Raw genomic sequence first — 18,797 nt, 5'->3', positions numbered from 1 at the left:
TGATTATCCTGTTATTTTTTACATAATGTTGTAATTAAAATATCAGTTAAATTAATTTAACTATTTTTTAATTTATTTTACACATGTTAAACCAGTTACAAAAAGTGAGGTGTATTAATGAATTAAAAACAAAAAATTATGATTTAAACAAAAGTTGCTAAATAAAAAAAGTGCTACATGAACACACACTGCTTAGTAATCACTTTAAAATTGTGTACAATGCTCCAAAACATATCTTCAGTCACTTTTTTCATATGAACTTAAAACTTGTGTTTTTTTTTTTTCTTATATTTAGATATTTGGTGTTTTTATGAGGTTATTTTATCAGTTTTAATTTTTTTATTTGTGATGTATCATGTAAAGAAATTTGGAAGTTTTTAAATCATCTATTACAGTACCCTTTATTTTCAGTGAAAGTTACAAAATCTTTACCAGATTCTGAGCTAACTCTCACATTAAATCAAATTTCTTCAGTGACCACCAATGGAGTTCTGAGTTGATGTAAAAAAATCAAACAAACTTATTTAGGGAGTATATAAACTCAACTCCTCTGACTAAATAAATTCCTCACAGGACAATCAGGTTGCAGCTCTTTATAGCAATAACATTGATACATATATATAAAAAAACACCACATAAATATAATAAAGATATGTTGTAAATAGATGTATATAGATTTGTAATATAATATATAAAAGCACTTCATTAGAGTACAAAATTAATTGACTTCAGCCACTTAACACAAATCACCATATTTAAACAGTAGCATGAACTAACACAAAAGCAGTACAGAAAGGAAAACACATATACTTGTACAATGGAAAATATAATAACATAAAATAACAACTTTCTAAATAATTTAAATTACATGCTCTCTTTGTATTCATCCCATACAATAAACAGCGTTCATAACCAGATTCAATAGCACAATATTGAGTGCTCCTAACAGCAGTCTAAAGAATTTTGAAATGCAAAAGCGAGCTCAGGCTTTCACTTTCACTTAAGGTGAAAGTTATAAAAAGCAAATTTACAAGCCATACTATGGTCAATTTAAAAAATTGTTCTAAATTATTTTATTGATGGTGTTTTTTTAACAGTTTTTTTATGTTGCTTATTACAACTTATATTTATTTACAGCATTATGTTTAAATCTACTACATAAAACCTTTATTTAGCTTTCATCGGCCTTTCTTTTTCTTTAACTTTCATCTACCAACACAAAGTTTATAACTTCATAGCTTTCATTGGAAATTAGTCTCTAAAGAATCTTAAATTATGGTAGCTTGAGACTCAGAAAAATTTGTAAAAAAATCTCATTTTTAATTAAAGGGCACTGTAGTCAGTTTAAATACTGTTTTATATTTTTTAAACATGATGCATCATGAAAATTAAAACTCACATTTGCTTATTGACAATAGTGATAATGTTAGAAATAAATAAACATAAAAGTTAAACAGCAAAATGTTAAAAAATAATAATGTATAAATATATATTTTGTTTTATATGTTGAAAATAGACTGTGGTCATGAATATTAAAATTTGAAAGTTTATATTTGTTATACCGTTTGTATGGAATTTTTAAGTAATATTTATAATACATAGATAATTTTTTTTAAATGAATTTTTAATATTTTTGAATCTTGGTAATGGTTATTCAGAATTAATTGACAAAGTGAAATTTTTTTGACCACATGAATTTAAAAGTATTTATAAATGTATGTTAGGTTAGGTTTTGATAAAATTAATGATGGACATATTTTCTTTAAGATTGTGCAAGAAAATTACAGATATAAGTATGGAGAATATTAATTAAAAAAAATATAAAAGTTTGTTAAAACCTGAAATGATAAATTAAATTACACACCAAACGAAAAGTAAATTTAACAGCTGGCTTAATTGCTGAACTTATGATAAAGCAATATTTTCTTCAGAAAAAAACACTATATTATAATGTTTTTCAGAGAAAAACTGTATATTATACAGAAAAAAATATTTTTGAGTCCATTGCTAAAAATTAATTTGTTCAGAATTGCTTATATTTAACCATTTTTTTTACATCAAATTACTTTGTAATCTGTAGTAAAAGAGTGCATCTGCCCACCTATAACTGTCTTTTTTTTGTTAAAGATCTATACTTTTTAAAGAGAAGACCATTTTGAAGTGTCATGCAGCTTTTTCTTTAACTATAATAGTGTTTTGTTTTGCTGGATCATCCTATCAAGAAATATAGAAAGCAACAATGAATCAACTTTACATTGTTTATATATATATATATATAGACAATGATCTTAAATTATTCAGCCCATTTTATGGGTTAATAAAAAATTAAAAGAGCATTGTAGTGTGCGTTAATTTTTTCAAACATTAGTGTAGATACTAGAGTTACTTGAATGAACTAGAATTACTTGATGACCTAGAATGAACAGAACATGCCAGTGCGATGAAACAACAGGGGTAAATATCAATGGCTACCATGCAGGGGAAAGCTACGTGCATAATATGGTTGCATGAAAGAAGATCTGTTATTACTGTTCGTATTTTTTTTGTTTAGAGTATGGCTGTAATTCTCCTAATGAACTCTATTAAACATTTATATGAGCAGTTTTAAGGATACAGGAAGTCTGGTACACAAAAAAGGTGCTGGCTGGCAGACCTCCAGTCTCCAAGGAAGTTGGGGATCAAGTAAAAGAAACTTTTTAGAGAAACCTAGGTAAATCGACTCGTCATGCGAGTTTAAAAGTGGGAATACCACAATTGTCAATTGTGAAAGTTCTACACAAGTACCTAAAATTTCATGCATACAAAATTCAGTTGTTGCATACAATTGAAGATGACAGTAAACTACACCATTACAATTTTTCCATGATTCTTGATAAAAGTGAACAAAGATAATGCATTTTTAGAAAAAGTACTCTTCTCTGACAAAGCTACCTTCCATGTTTCTGGTCATGTTAACGTCATAATTATCAGATATGGGATAGCAAGACCTCTTGTCATTCAGCAAACAAAACTTAATAGCCTGAAAATTAACTTTGATGTGCTTACTTATGAAGTGATCGGATCATTCTTCTTCACTGAGCCAATTGTTACTAGCACTAGTTATCTTGACATATTACAGGAGTACACAGTACCCCAAATTTAACACCAACAACCCAATATTTACTTCCAACAAGATGGCGCACGACCACACTGAGGTTTACATGTTAGGGACTACCTCCATGAACAATTTTTTCAATGTTGGAATGGACCAATTCCCTGGCCATCTTGATCCCCTGACATTGCACCATTCAATTTATTTCTTTGGAGGATTGTCAAAAACAAGGTGTATGCAATGAAGGTTGCCAGCATCAGTGGACTAAAAAGAAGAATCGAAGGTCTAATTAATGGAATAACTCTAAATATTCTTTGTAATGTATGGCGTGAAATTTAATTTCATCTAGACATTTTATGTGTCACAAAAGGTGTTCATATAGAACTTCTTTGAAGTTAATAAGTATTGTAAACAAAACTGTTTGGAATGTCCTGTTTAACAATAAAACATGCGTGCAAGTACATTGCTTTGTTATTTTTTTATTAAAAACATTCAACTAACTGTTGCGCTTTTGGAGTGTTACTTCATCATCAGCAGTCAAATTTTACAAATTACACAAATTGAGATAAATTAAATATAGTAAAAAATTTTAAATGAATTTCATTACTACATATATACATATGCCACAATTAGAATCTCTTATATCTGTCATTGTAAGATAATGAGTACCCATAATAAGTTAATAAGGATTTAACAATAATATTTAATATTGTGATATTAATAATATTGCTATTAATAAATATTTAATTAGTATTAGTCATCACATTTCATCATGATAATTAAAGAAGAACATGTTAATGTAGTATTTTATTATTCCAAAATTTTCATACTAATTTAATTTTTAATATATTTTTATCAACTGAAATAATGAGTATAAAATTTATAAGTACTGCATTTTTTGTCATTCAAAATTCGACAAAAATTTTATTTATTTGATGTTAACATATATATACATAAAAAAAATAAAAACATATTCATTTTCACTTTAATAATTTAAAAACCACTTTTAAAATTTTCCAGAAACAAAATACTTCTACAATAAACAGATTATGCACAAATTGAATGGACATATAAATTTTACAACTGATTTCTGTACTTGAAAAAAATTAAGATTTTTTGACATTTAAAACTGGAAAATTCAGCACTAAAATATTTTTTTTTTAAATTTCAGCTGTTGAATTCATAAGCTTAAATTCATAAGCATTAACTGCTTTCATGGTCTTATTCAAACAAACAAACTCAAAATTTTTATTATTGTATTTCAATAATGTATCTCATTTCAAATAAAATAATTGATGATGGTGCATATTTGCTATATTTTTGTATATAATAGTCAATAATGAAATTTTATTGAAATCTGTAAACTTATTTTAAACAATAAACCTAACCAAATTTAATAAAATATGTTTTCAAAACTCACGAAAACATTTTTTAGTCACCTTTGCAGCCATCTTTAGTGCCTCAGACAAAAACTCATGATTCACCAAAGATGGTTAGGAGTGTGACTGAATATATGATGTGAGTTTATGAAAATATTTTATTAAATATGATTTAGTGAGTCATTTAAAGCTTTATAGTCTTTAAGTAATATTTTTTATATTATTTAGTGACTAAAAATTTCTAATTCTGCTCACAAGTTTAATTTTTGAAAGTTTGCAATCTGAGAAAATATATGTTTTCGTATATTTTTCTAGTAATAGATATTTAATGTCAGAATACTAAACAAATTTATTACTTCTATAATATAATATTATATGACTCATATAATATATGAATATTCAGAGTTTGAAAGGAATAATTTAAATTATTTTATCAAAACCAGTTAATTTAATCAATCGTTTAAAAATTAGTGCTTTATCCAGATCATAATATATTTATGGATCATGTGAGAAATAGCATATGTATTTTTCAGTAGATAAAAAACAGGAACTGCTCCAGTATTTGCAAGGAAAGATCAAGAGAAACCATGTAAGAACCTTGATCAGAGTAGGATTACTTATTTGTTAAAATAAAGAGTTATAAATAAATCAATCCAAGTAATTATAACCTATACTAATACAAAAATAAAATAATAATTTTATGAAACCTAGTGTTGTAACTTGTGAAGGTAACAAATAAAATTTGTACTGTGTTAAAAAATAGAAGTTTTTTAAGTCATTAATTGCTAAATGCTTGAATGTATGTTAAACAAGTTTGCAAAAGATTCAGGTTTATCTAATAAAAAATATTTTTAAATTCCTCAACAGAATAATATTATTAACTAATTCCTCAAGAGTAATATTATTAAAGGAAATCTTTTAATTAATTTTAAATAAATTGGTCTTGTAGATTAGGCTGCGTTTTAAAAATAGAAACTAAGGTGTAATAAGGTCTTTCTTGTTAGCCAAGTATTTTCTTTGTAACATAAAAATTAATAGTTGTATTGTTTCATATAAGTGAGGCTACTTACATGTAGTTTAATACAAGTGAAGTCAAGAGTTCCAGCGTTCAAGTCCTAGTACAGTCAGTTATTTTTACATGGATTTGAATACTGGATCGTGGATACCGGTGTTCTTTGGTGGTTGGGTTTCAATTAAACACACATCTCAGGAATGGTCAAACTGAGAATGTACAAGACTACACTTCATTTACACTCATACATATCATCCTCTGAAGTATTATCTGAACAGTAATAACCAGAGGCTGAACAGGAAAAAGAAAGAAAGTTTAATACAAGTGATCATTGTCATTTTTAGGGGGGATTACCTTTTTCACCATACACTGTCTTTTTTCACTAAACATTACATATTTCTGAATGTAATCATATGGAAATGTCAAAATTTGTAGTTTTTAAAATTCAGTTTACATGAATCATATTTAACAGCACCATAAACCTGACATCCCATTTTTGTATCCTGAAAACTCATTCTGTCACTTACAAGTGGCCTGAAGAATTTCTGTTATGTTTTGGGTGGTATAATGAAGTTTATATATATTTTATAATACACTTCTGATATATTTTTACCAAGCTTAGCAATAATTAATAACTGATTACCAAGAAACATATTGCAGCGGTTTTATCTGTATTTAAAGTGAGATAGTTTCAATCCATCTAATGAATGATTCTTTCATTATAACACAGAATTCTCTAATCCTGTTTTTATAACTGTCTTCTTATGTAGACACAGTTGTATTATCTGTAACATGAATAGTGTAATGTTTTGAGAAAGATCATTAACAAATATTAAAAAGAGCAAAGGACCATGGAAAAATTCTGTGAAACCCTTCATTCGACATTATGAAGTAAACGCCTATTTTTTTTATGTGTTCAATTATATCAAAAGATGAAATTTTAACCATCTCTTTACACTCAGGATAAACAGTAGGGATGACTCTGTAATCAGTTGTAAGTTGACCCTCTGATTACATAATTACTTAGCTTTGTCATTTGTAAGAAATGTAGAAATAAATCAAACATTTTACTGGGATCATAAAAAATGCAAAAAGGCATTTTTTTAGCTACATTATTTAAAATATTTCTAAAAATTGTGAAAAACTGAATCGGCAGAAAAATTCTGTTAAAACTATGTTCAAAATTAATTTAATCAATATGTTACGTTTTACAAGAAAATGTAATAGTTTGTATTGCATTTTTTTAATATAATTTAGAAAGTATAGATGATAATAAAATTAGTCCATAATTTTATTAAGTACAGAACCTTTCTTATGAAAGGTTATATAATAACAGAACCATTAAGACAAGTGGGGAAATACTCCATTAGTGAAAGACTTATTAAATAAATTTGTAATATGGACAGAAATAGAAGTCTATGACTTCTTTTAAAGCAAAGATATTTCATTAATACCAACTAAATATTTACTTTTAATAACTAAAATAAAAGTTTTAACACTGGGTATCAATAAGAAATAAGAATATTGAATCAACATAGACATTTAGGTGAATTGTTTGGTTTGAAGAAGTCAGTATTCCTGTTGATGGTTATTATTAGTATAATACGCTGGCATCTTCATAAAAACTTGGATTTTTATCCCTATCTTTTGTTTACTGTTCTGCAAAAATTCCTGAAAATTTAAAAACTGGTCATTAGTACAAATAATTAAGTTCAGGTAAATGCAACAATTGTAGGCTGTATCCCTTGCCGAAACTAATTATTTTAAAACACAATTTAGTGTAAACAACACCCACTTAGTGATAAGGTTATAACTTATAATCTGATAACTTCAGGTACTTCTGTTTTCTTTTTTTTCAGTTTTATACAGACAAATTATGGAATTATTTTTTAAAATTCATATATCAAACACTTAAGAGATTACACCGAAAAGTAAACTTTCATAAAACAATTAAGGTTATGTTTCAGTGCTCATTTAATAAACAGAAATTAAACAGTTTATTCGAATAGTCCTTATTACTATATATAATGGTGTCAAATATATATAAAAATAATTAATATATGAAAAATAGTAAAACAAATTAGTGAAGATAATAAATAAATAAAATATATATTTAGAAGTCATTGAATGAAATTATTTGAGTATATATTAAATGAAAGTTAGAATATACAACTTTTTCTTTTTCAGTTAGTAGTATAATTTAGAAACTCACAAAGCTGGTTTTGTAAAAGATTACAGATAATTAAAATCGTTTAATTTGACATAACATAAATTATTGATGAGATGTTTTAAGTGAGTCAGTAATTTATAATAACAGGAATTGAAATATAATAAATTTGGCCAACTTCTCGTAGGTCAAAGTATTGTGATGTTTTATGTGAAAATAGTTCTCTTGACTGGTTTGATAGAGAAGGATATTATTATATTTTAGGAATAAGTTATTAAAATCATCATTCAAGGTATTTCACCATGATAACCTCTGAAACATAAAACCTTCCTCACTAATAAATTGTGAATAAAGTCACTGTTGCGGGTGTAAAAAATGACAGCATAAGTCATAACATTTATGTTAGTGGACCTATCATTATTGTTCTTGAGTAGTTGTGTTTCAAATTCACTGAAGTAGTTCCAAAAATACTGATTTCATCAATATTCATGAAATATTACGTATACCACTCATATAATCAAAAAACAATTATTTTATACTATCTAAATAATAATATGTGCTTATGAAGAAATGATTTTACCGAAGGTGTCATGGGTTACACTCTGTGGAAAAAAATATTTTAATTGCCAATAATAATTTTTTTTAAGAGAGAACTTTTACTTCAGTTAAAAATCATATTGTGCCTTTATGTGAACAGTTTGTTTTCTTCATTACAAGGTAGGAATTTTTTGTAAATTATGAAGCATTCTGTAGGATCTAGACATTTCATTACAAATGTTTAGTGTCATTTTGGATTCTTATAACTGCACATTTTAATAATATCAAAGAAAATGCATGATAGATATTTTCACCATCTGAAATTACTAGTTAAGTTTTATTAAAAATAAAAAGGTAGAAATTTTGAAACTGTAACATTCAAGAGCATTACAATCATTTCTTTGAATCTAAAATGATCCAAAAGAGATAAGAGTTATAATTGAATTTTAATTTAAAATAAATTAAATGAGAAACTGTTTCTTTCATTCCTTAAATTGTATAATTAATGAATATAAAATGTTTTATATTAGTTATAAGTTGAATATTCTACTTTAATCAATCAAAATGTAAAAATTCATATTTAATTTGTACACATATTACATTCCTTACCACTCCTCTTTTATGAGTGGGTGCAGCCTGATCCTTGTGCCTCCTCATGCATATTCTAGATCTAATCCTGATATGTAACATATATTCCAAACAAATATTTACCAAATAGAGTGACTACCCATCTTACCCCCAAAAAAGTTCATTATTTCACACACGCATATATATATATATATATATATATATATAAAGACAGATAGATAGTGAGCATCGTCTGAGTCTTTCCCATTAATAAGCAGCATTTTTAAAATTACATAAAAGGGGAATATACCTCTTTAACTTCATTAACACAAACTATCTAACTTCCACAACTTTTACTCTCACTTTCATCACAATTGTTTTTTCAATAAAATTGTATATAATGCAGTGCAATGGTGTGGTTTTTTTTACAAAATAATGTAAATATTAAATAATTCATATGCTTTAAGTAAATTACTTCTTTTCAGAATAAGTAGTTAGTTACACAGTATTGTAAACTTTTAAAACTATCATGTGAATAATGAATTTTTGAAATTAAAATTGTAAAATGTAAAATAACATAAAAAGTTAATGTTAGTAAAGTAGAAAAGAGAATATAGAATTATAAACAAAATAAAAAAGTAAACAATAGCTCAAGATGATGATCAAACTCTTTTTAACTTTGTATGATGCATAACAGTAAGATATCCTGTTAAAAGGTAAACTTAAACTTTCAGTGAGAAAATTCTACCTACTAATGCAAAATATTCTATTGTAGTTAAGTGAAATTTTTACTTCCAGGTAATCAATTTTACGATAATATCCTCTAAGTAGAAATTTAATATAAAGAATTTCTTGATAACAGATATTTTTCTTCTTTTTAGTAATAAATAAAAATAGGTGAACTAATTATTTGGTAGTTTCAGAATAAATTAAATTAAGAATTTATGTTAAAAATTCATAATATTAATCTTAGGTCATCCACAAAAAATTAACGAATGCTGTCAAACTCCGTTAAAAAAAGAGCACTTTTAAGTAATTTATTTGACTTTCCTTTTAGTAACAATTACCTGAAGTTTATTCATAAACTAAAAAAGCAAAATGTTAAAAAAAGTATAAGAGCAAATTATGAGGAAAACTTGTATATAGACCATTAGTTTGTGATAATTCAAATTTGTATATAACTGTTAAATAATTCTTGTAATGAATTTTGTTATTTAATAATAATAATTTAGTGTGTGATATTTTCTTTAATTTTATATTCACCATTTAAAAATGTATAAAAATATAAATGTTAATTCAATTATAAAATATTTAATATTTAATTTAATAAATACATTAAAATATTTAGCTTTAAAATTCCAACAAAATTAGATTCTACACGATATGAATCATTATATTTATAAAGTAGTTGGTACAAAATTAACAAAATAAATAATAAGTACTTAAAATTTAATTTAACTGCACTATTTTATTTTATGTGAGCTGAAATCATTAAAATAATTAATGGAAAATTTTTTTCTCTGTGAGTGTGTGTGTGTGTGTATAAATACTTAAGTGCAATCTTCTGGTAAATCCAGAAGTGCAGCAATTTGAAGATTGTTTTAGTGTTGACAAGTAAAATAATATAAAGTATTATATTATCCAACTTTGAAAGTTTCTAAAACATCATCAGGAATGTAAATAATTCAGTTTCAACTTGACTTTCTTCATGATTCATTTATTAGTCAAAAAGAACTGATATGTTTAATTCTTTGGTAAGTATTGTTATACATATGAAAGAGACAGTGATCTGAGTCTTAATTGGCAAAAGTAAAGTCAATAACACTTAAATACAATAAAATTTAACTTTTAAACTAAATATAAATGGTATTGAAAAGAAAATTATGGCTTCATTGTATTACTTTATTTTTGTGTTTTGAGTGATATCAAATGCTGTGGTCCTCAGCTAAGCAAATACCAACTGCATTCAGGGAAATTGCACCCATGTAATCTAACTTTTTTTGATCTTTTGAACATAAAACTTTCTAGCATAAAGTTTTATAACTTTTTTCAATAAAGCTTTCAGACTAACATTTCCTCCATATTTAATACCTTCAGCTTTGCATGTAACTCCTTGAGACGTTACAGGTGTTACCAAACCAACAAGTTGTAAGAATATGCTGATTACCATTTTGCGCCAGACTTACTTATGTTTTAAAAATTTTAATGACACTTTCAAAATACATGGAATTGTAAGACCTTTTTTCAAAATATCTTCATTAGTGGTCAAAGAGCAATACAGGCGATACTAAAAAGGACTTTCTAGTAATTCAATTCCATGTTTTTTGAAATTGAATTGTTCAGAAAGATTTTTTTCATATCCTAAAAGTATTATTATATTTGGATATATTTATTTAAAATATTGAAAATGATTCTGATACTACAGTTAAGAAAATTTTCAATAAAAAACTTAAAAAACTCTTACAATGAGTAAAATTAAAAAACTCAATGTAGAAGTGTATTTTATTTGTTTAACAGCCATCATCAGTAGATACAAATTTCCTGCATCTATAAAAAAAAGGATATTTTTTTTATTAATAAAATAAAAATTATACATAAAAAGAAGGTTTAAAATAAATAAAAGTATAATAAAATATTCTTTATTTTACGTTTTGTTTTTATAAGTATTTTACCGTTATACCTTAATTTGAAAGAAATAATCTTTTATTGACGTTTTGTTTTTATAATCCCCCTTTATCTGTTAATGATGATCATTTAACACCCAGAATGCTTATATGATTCAGATTTTTTATATTTCTGTAAGCAGCAGTCTCTGTTTGAAAATTTATTTCAATAACCATTTAGCACACCCCTTTCTTTGTAATAGTCTGTGCAAATATATTAAATTTAACATATTTTTTTCTTACAGTACACCCATGAACTATATTATCAAATAAGATTTTGAATGATAAATATTGTACGATAATGTAACACATTTTTATTCATAAAAAATTATGAAGCTACGCTTAAATTTTGGGTATATTAGTAACTAATAAGTTGGCCGCATCAGGCAATGAAACAGTAGCTAACTATTAGTCGTTTAACTTATATTTTGGTTTCTAATTTGTCTATAACAGCATAGTATACAGTATTGTTTGGCAGTATAGTAATCTAAACTAACAACACATACTGTATTTAAAACATAATAATAATGGGCAATTAGCTAACCATCAATGCACAATATCTGGTCATGAGCATTCAATATTTTGATTGAACTTTATTTACCAATGATAAATGTATATTAAGTGACTGTTGTTACCAGTAGATACCATTATTCAGTAGGCTGAACGTATAACCCACAAAGTGTCAGTTTGGAAAAAATAGTACAATTTTGCTATTATTGAGCAAACGTTAAAAAACTCATTTACTAAGTTTCATTTTAAGTAGATATTTCTGTTACTTTCATGAAAAATAGTCAAAATTATAGTAACTATATATGTATTTATATATTAGATATCCCTAATAAATTAGATGTCTTTGAGAGGATAGACAGGTTCAGTACAAAACAAAAACAATACCACTACTGTTCGATGTAAATTGGAATATTCTAACAAGCATGGATTTGATTGAATTGACGGTAGGTTAGTAAAAAGTTGATGCTAATTTATAACCGATTGAGTTCCACTTTCCACTCTGTATATACTTATTTTCTTGCTATACCAAAAGACTAGACACTGTTGCTTTACAAAAGTATCTTCATCAGTAGTTTTTAATCATCTAACAGTTTTTTATTGTAATGGTCAGTTTAGTCACATTCAAAACCAGTTCAAATGAGTATACAACAAATGAGTACTTGTTTTATGGAATTTTGTCAAAATGTCCACTAAACAATAAAGAAATTAGTGTAGGTAAGATATCATTATACAGAAGAATTATTGAGTTACATAAATACCTAAGGGCTCAGAAGTCCTGCAAGGAAGGCATCTGATTCTATGTCCTACACAACATGCATACTCGTGTTTATGTCAGTACTACAGTGATTTTCTATAGAAATTTAAGTAATATAAAAATTTCCAACATTTCAGACATTTGGAATGCAATTTTCTCATGTACAATAAATAAATGTAAATGGATGCAATCTGAAGACATCAACCACACTAATCTAAAATTAAGCCAGGTACTGCAAGCGATTTTGCCACGGTATTGCGTACAGTGCCCCCAGACATTTGTGTATGTAATAGACTAATATCATTCATATTTTATTAGAAAATAAAAATAATCTCTAAAGCCTCACTATTACAGTATTGTATTGCTGTTGTTTCAAATATAACTGAAATATGTCACTCAAATAACTCATCTGTCACTTTTCTTAGCCGCAGTTTTCACAATCTTGGATCACCTTTCTATTAGAATTATTTTAAATTATATTTATTATAATTTTAAATTATATTGATTAAAGAGTCTTAAAAACAGATTGTTAGAGTTTTAAAAAATGTCTAAAAATGATAACATAGTTATACATCGACTTTGGAAGAAGTTGAACTACAGCACATTTAGACACTTACTTTTTCTTTTACCCTCCATAGAAATACATCTTTGACTATTTGTTTAAAAAAGAATCAGACATTATTTTACTAAATCTAGTGGAAGGATAAGATTCTTATAATTTTTTAAATTTTAATAACGGTTATGATTTGCCTGTAATATTAGTCACTTTAATCAATTACTACACGACAGTCAGGTGTTTCTTGTGGTAATTTTCATGTATTTTCAGTTCATTTATTATGAAATTATTATAAATTTTGTCTTGGAATTCATAATCCATGTTCATTCCACGGGTTTAATTAATTAATATTCCGACAGACAGCTTATAACATCTAGCATAATTTAATCTGGTGAGTAGTATGATATAGGGGAGTCCACCCACAAAGTAATGTACTTCAGACTCACCTTCAGTAACATGAACAAGCTTTCTATTCAGTTGTACTAATGAATTCATGCATTGCACGAAATCTCAAAGGAAATTAATTTCTTTTATTATCCATTAGGTTCGAATAATAGCTGATCATTTCAAGAGACTGAGAAGGTAAAACTTCAAACTTTATTTATTGGGCTTATACACTTTAAACTAATTTCAATGTATAAAATATAATTTCATATTTACAAGTTATAAAATGTACAAGAACACACAACAAACTAACAAAACACATTATAGCACCCCAGGAAATTGTAATGATTTCATTGAATACTACATAAGACAGACTGAACAGACACTTAACAAGTACACATAGATACAAGTAACACATAACAACAGATTCAGGTTTTGAAAATAGCCTCATAGAAATGGGACATATATACAAAACATTAATCGTATCATGTACATTTTATATTGATAGAGTAAAAAACCAAATTTTTACACATTTGAACAATATGAATTCACAACAAAAATTTAACAAAAAAGTTATTACAAACATATCACACACAGAGTGTGTTATCTAATTACACAATTAAGGAGTATTTTAACTTTTTAGAAATTGGTACCATTAATACTGCTACCAGATAGAAAACACTACTTCAGCACCTAAGGAGGTATTAATAATTATCTTCAAAAGGCTTTTGAAAGAAATGCCTCCATATGAGTCAGACACACACACCTTTTCCTCAGAAAGACCATTTCATGCTACTACAGTGTATGAGCTGGCAACTCTATATCCAGCCATCACAAATATCATCATTATCTTTTAATTTATGAAGTATAAAACAGTAAAGATTGATAATGAGTATCTATAATATTAGTAAGTTTTAATAACGCCAACTTCATATATTATCTTAATTACTCTAATGAGCTTTAAGATATTAAAATAGTGTTAAACAGCATTTCTCAAGCATTACAAGCAGTCCTTACATTTTATAATTGGCAAACTGTTTTAGACATCATAATTATTTCAATTTAACTGATAAATTTAGTTTAGGAAGTGGGAAACACATAAAGCCTTTTTTCTTCTTTAAGAAAAATTAATTAAAATAAAAATCAGACATAGTTATAAATGGAAAAATATGAAGTTTTAAACACTTTTGTATTAATAAGCTCTAAATACTTGCAGCATAGGGAAATAAACAATTTTAATCCCAATAATAAGATAATTTTATTTTATAATTACTATTTATTTACAGTACTAAAAATCTTGTAACTTCATTTAGCCCAACAGAGTTATTTTGTCTACCTTAAACTCAGGAAGTAAATTTATTATAATCTGCTTTTATATGTCTGTATGTATATTTGTATTTAAAAATTGATGGTAAAATAATAAACTGTCCAGTTAATTTGTTAATTTTTTTATTAAAATATAAATTTTTTATAATTATGTTATTTATAGAGTACATGATTCATGTTACAATGTATTAAAATATTTATATATATACTTATATAAATGTATATATCTATAAATGTATATTATATACATATATAATATAAAATTGTGTACAGCTTTGCAAATAGTTTATGTATTGTATCTTGTAAAAGACTTCTATAACATGCAAATAAATGTCTGTAAGACAATACTATTATTAGTATAGCATAATATTAAAATTAAGTCCAATTGTACTGTTAAAAAGCAAAAAATAAATAAATATCTGAAGCATCACTTTGAAATACATTCTTCTACGTTGAATTCCTTATGTACACTTAATATATAAATACGTGTTAAATTTTTCCTTATAACTGTAGTAGTAATTTTATAAAAACTCCTTTTTCCCTTCCTTATAAACCAATAAATTGCAGCTCCTCAGGGTAAAATACACTGAGAAAAATTGTCTTTATAATTGTAATTATAAATAATAATTTGTTATCATTGATAATACTTGATTAGTATTAGCATAGTTGTTATTAATTATTTGTTATAATTATTATTAACATTTTATTATTATTTTTATTTGTAATAATTATTATTATTACTTATGAATGTTTTGTTTAATAACAGAGACTTGATTTAGCCAAATATTTGTCTTTTATTTATAAGAACACACCAAAGTAATTATTCCTCAGAACTCATATACCATTATTAATCTCTCAGCAGTTCAGGTTGATCAAAATTTGAGCATCTAGTTTAACAAGTTCATTTTAGCTGTAAATTTTGATTTGAAATGAAAGGTTTGGTCAGTGTAATGTATGTGGAAAAATGTAAATATATATTTTTATGTTATCAGCAAATGGAATGTTCAGCTCTGCAAAGATGTAGAAATTTACAATAATAAATAATGCTTTATATTGGAAAAATTAATAAAATGGAGGCTGGAAACTATTCTTTTAACTGCAACAGTACCCTAATAACCATGGTATCACAAACAAATGCTTACAATGTGTTTACTTTACCTATAGTTGACAGTTCTAGATAGTGTGACGATAATTGAGCCAGAACAAATTACCACTAAGAGTGTATGTAAGACCATTACATATATCATATTTTATATGTATGAATCAAGTTACACTCCTGTATTTAAAATCGATCATCATATTAATTCCCATACATTAGTATGCAGTATATTAATAAATGTCTCCGAGTTACTAAATAATTAAACATAGTTTCAGGCACAGTAAAACAAATCAGGGGCATAGCTACCATGGAGCAAACTGCTCCAGGCACACGAATCATAAGGGTGCAAAATTAGAAAAGGCAAAATGAAGACTTGTAAAAGTATTTGTACTAATTTTTTTTTTGAGCTGCCAGATTTTCTGTAAAATGTACTAGAAATAAAAAAGGATTCTTTAGATAAATGAAACAATATATAAGCAGCTGAGTATTTTAACATCCACTTGACTTATTATAATTTTGATTTCAGAAAATAATTATACGTTACATATTTCACAGTTTTTACACATAAACCTGTTAAAATGTACGATAATTATTATGTGTAAAAGTACAACTATGGGGGCACCCACTCCATGTATTAAAAGTTATGTTTTATAACTAAGAAGTAGAGCATGTTAACGTTGGTGCAGAATAAAGGCAAATATTCAGGGATTTATTTTAATACTTTGATACCATCAATAGAACTATGCCATCAAATTTATTTTGAAGATACGCACTGCTGATGAAGACTGCTTACTTCATTGCATTTAACCCGTAGTAGCAGATATCTGGAAACAAATGAGCGCAACAGCTTAATGTACACCATAGTATGAAAAGTCTTAAAACAGCGTTAGCTTTTTAGTTCTTTCTTTACTTTGTGTAATTTAAGAATTATTACGAATGTAAGTATTCTTGTGCAATGAAAAAATTTGTAAGTTTCATGTGTTTTATTTTAAATGTGATTTTGAACACATATTGAGTGTAGAGCGGATTACAATTTATCCTGTTTTAGTGACTGAACATTTTTTCATATTATTTTAATTGTTTATTTTGTTTCAACGACTTAGTACATCTTATGATTTTTATTTTACCAAACAATTTGTGTAGATTGTTTCTGGATTTATTGAGTATAATTTAAAAAGTATGCGATTAGTTTATAAATTATTAATTTTTAAGAATTAACAAAATTTTTTTTTTATTGTAGGCAGTTAGAGATGTCAAAAAACTAAGTGGTGATCAGTTTAGAAAGAGAAGAATAAAAAAGGAAGTAGCAGAAAAGGATATTTTACGAAAAGTTGGTAAAATATCAATTTTTATAACTGTCAATTCAAATAATCTGCCCATTTGTAGTTCTTATGAATACAAATCAGAGGGTCAAGATAATAATTCTCAAGACAAATCAGACATGGATTTTACAAATGTATCTCCACCTAAATAAATTCAGCTAGAAACTAAAGTTCTTCCATAACCCACTGATATAGAAATAGACTCATGTTACAAAGGAAATTTTTCAGAAGCTCTGACTACCAAACAAAAATGTTATGTTTAGGTTTGGTCCCTGTCAACCAAAGAGGCATTTTCCTAAAGATTTAGCTGGTCGCAATAAAAACAGAGGCTTAATCGAGAAGTATTATTATTAAAAACAATGATTGTGCTATTCAATAAAAATAAATATTTGTTACTGTCAACCGTGCTGGCTTTTTGATATGTCAAACTGTGATTTAGCCTTCATAAGAAGAAAATTTGACTGAGCACATTTAACAAGGAATATTGAAAAACACGAAGAATCAAACTGTCATGGAATTTCTTGCATATGTTACTATCGATGGGAAAATGGTTCAACTACAGATATCGTTAATCAACAAGGAATTAAGGATGTGGTGAATTACTGTCGTAAAATTGTTGCGACATAGAATTGATGTAACTATAATGCTTACTGTAAATAATCTACCTTACTGAGTTCACAGGATTACAGATCTTCAAGATGTAGGAAATTTGCAAGGAAATGTTTGAGAGATAATTAAATTACTTTCTCATTGTGATAATGTTATAGCAATCAGTTGACGAATTAATTGATTTGATAACACATGAAATTAATGTCCAAATTAGAAGTAAAATAGAAGAAGCCGCTTTCATAACAATAATAAAATACAAAGCAGTATCTATCAAAAATTGTTCAGGTAAGTACAGTATTTCATTATTCTAATGAATAAAAGATAAAAAATGAGAAACCAATCGAGCTACAAATAAAGGAAACTTTTTGTGGAATTACTCAGGTTAGTGTGAACAACATAAGGATTGAAAACAATAGTTTTAAAAATTATTGAAAATTGCATGACCAGGATTATATCAGGGCTGCGAATATGAGTGGCAACTACTAAGGCTTACAAGCAAGAATTAGAAAACGACACTCCCCTGCCAGATTTGTACACTGCTGTTCTCATATTTTGAATTTATTGATCAATGACAGTCTCACCAATGTACAAGAAGTTAGGCAATTTTAAGAAGAATTAGAAATACAACTTCACAATCTTTTAATTCTGTTAGGTGTTGGACAATGTTAATGGACATAAATCAAACAGACTGAGCAAAAACATAAAAGAGTTTGTCCAACACCTTGGTCTTCCCATATTCAGGCTCTTGATGCACTACGTTCTCGTTATTTTGATGTAAATAAAATATTTAAATACTTATTAATCGGAAAAAAATTATTAGC

At 26.5% G+C, this 18,797-nt stretch overlaps 1 protein-coding gene across 1 annotated transcript in view; it reads left to right on the top strand.

The window, feature by feature from the left end:
- LOC142322658 (uncharacterized) overlaps positions 1-17,519 on the top strand; it is a 440,476-nt gene extending 422,957 nt beyond the window's left edge. Inside the window, exon 21 of the mRNA XM_075361734.1 lies at positions 17,286-17,519. Within this exon, the coding sequence (XP_075217849.1) occupies positions 17,286-17,519 (234 nt within the window). The remainder of the gene's footprint in view (positions 1-17,285) is intronic.
- Positions 17,520-18,797: the final 1,278 nt, after the last annotated feature.

Source organism: Lycorma delicatula, chromosome 4, assembly GCF_047948215.1.
Source record: "Lycorma delicatula isolate Av1 chromosome 4, ASM4794821v1, whole genome shotgun sequence".
NCBI classification, from domain to species: domain Eukaryota; kingdom Metazoa; phylum Arthropoda; class Insecta; order Hemiptera; family Fulgoridae; genus Lycorma; species Lycorma delicatula.
This window is presented reverse-complemented; position numbering and strand designations above follow the sequence as displayed.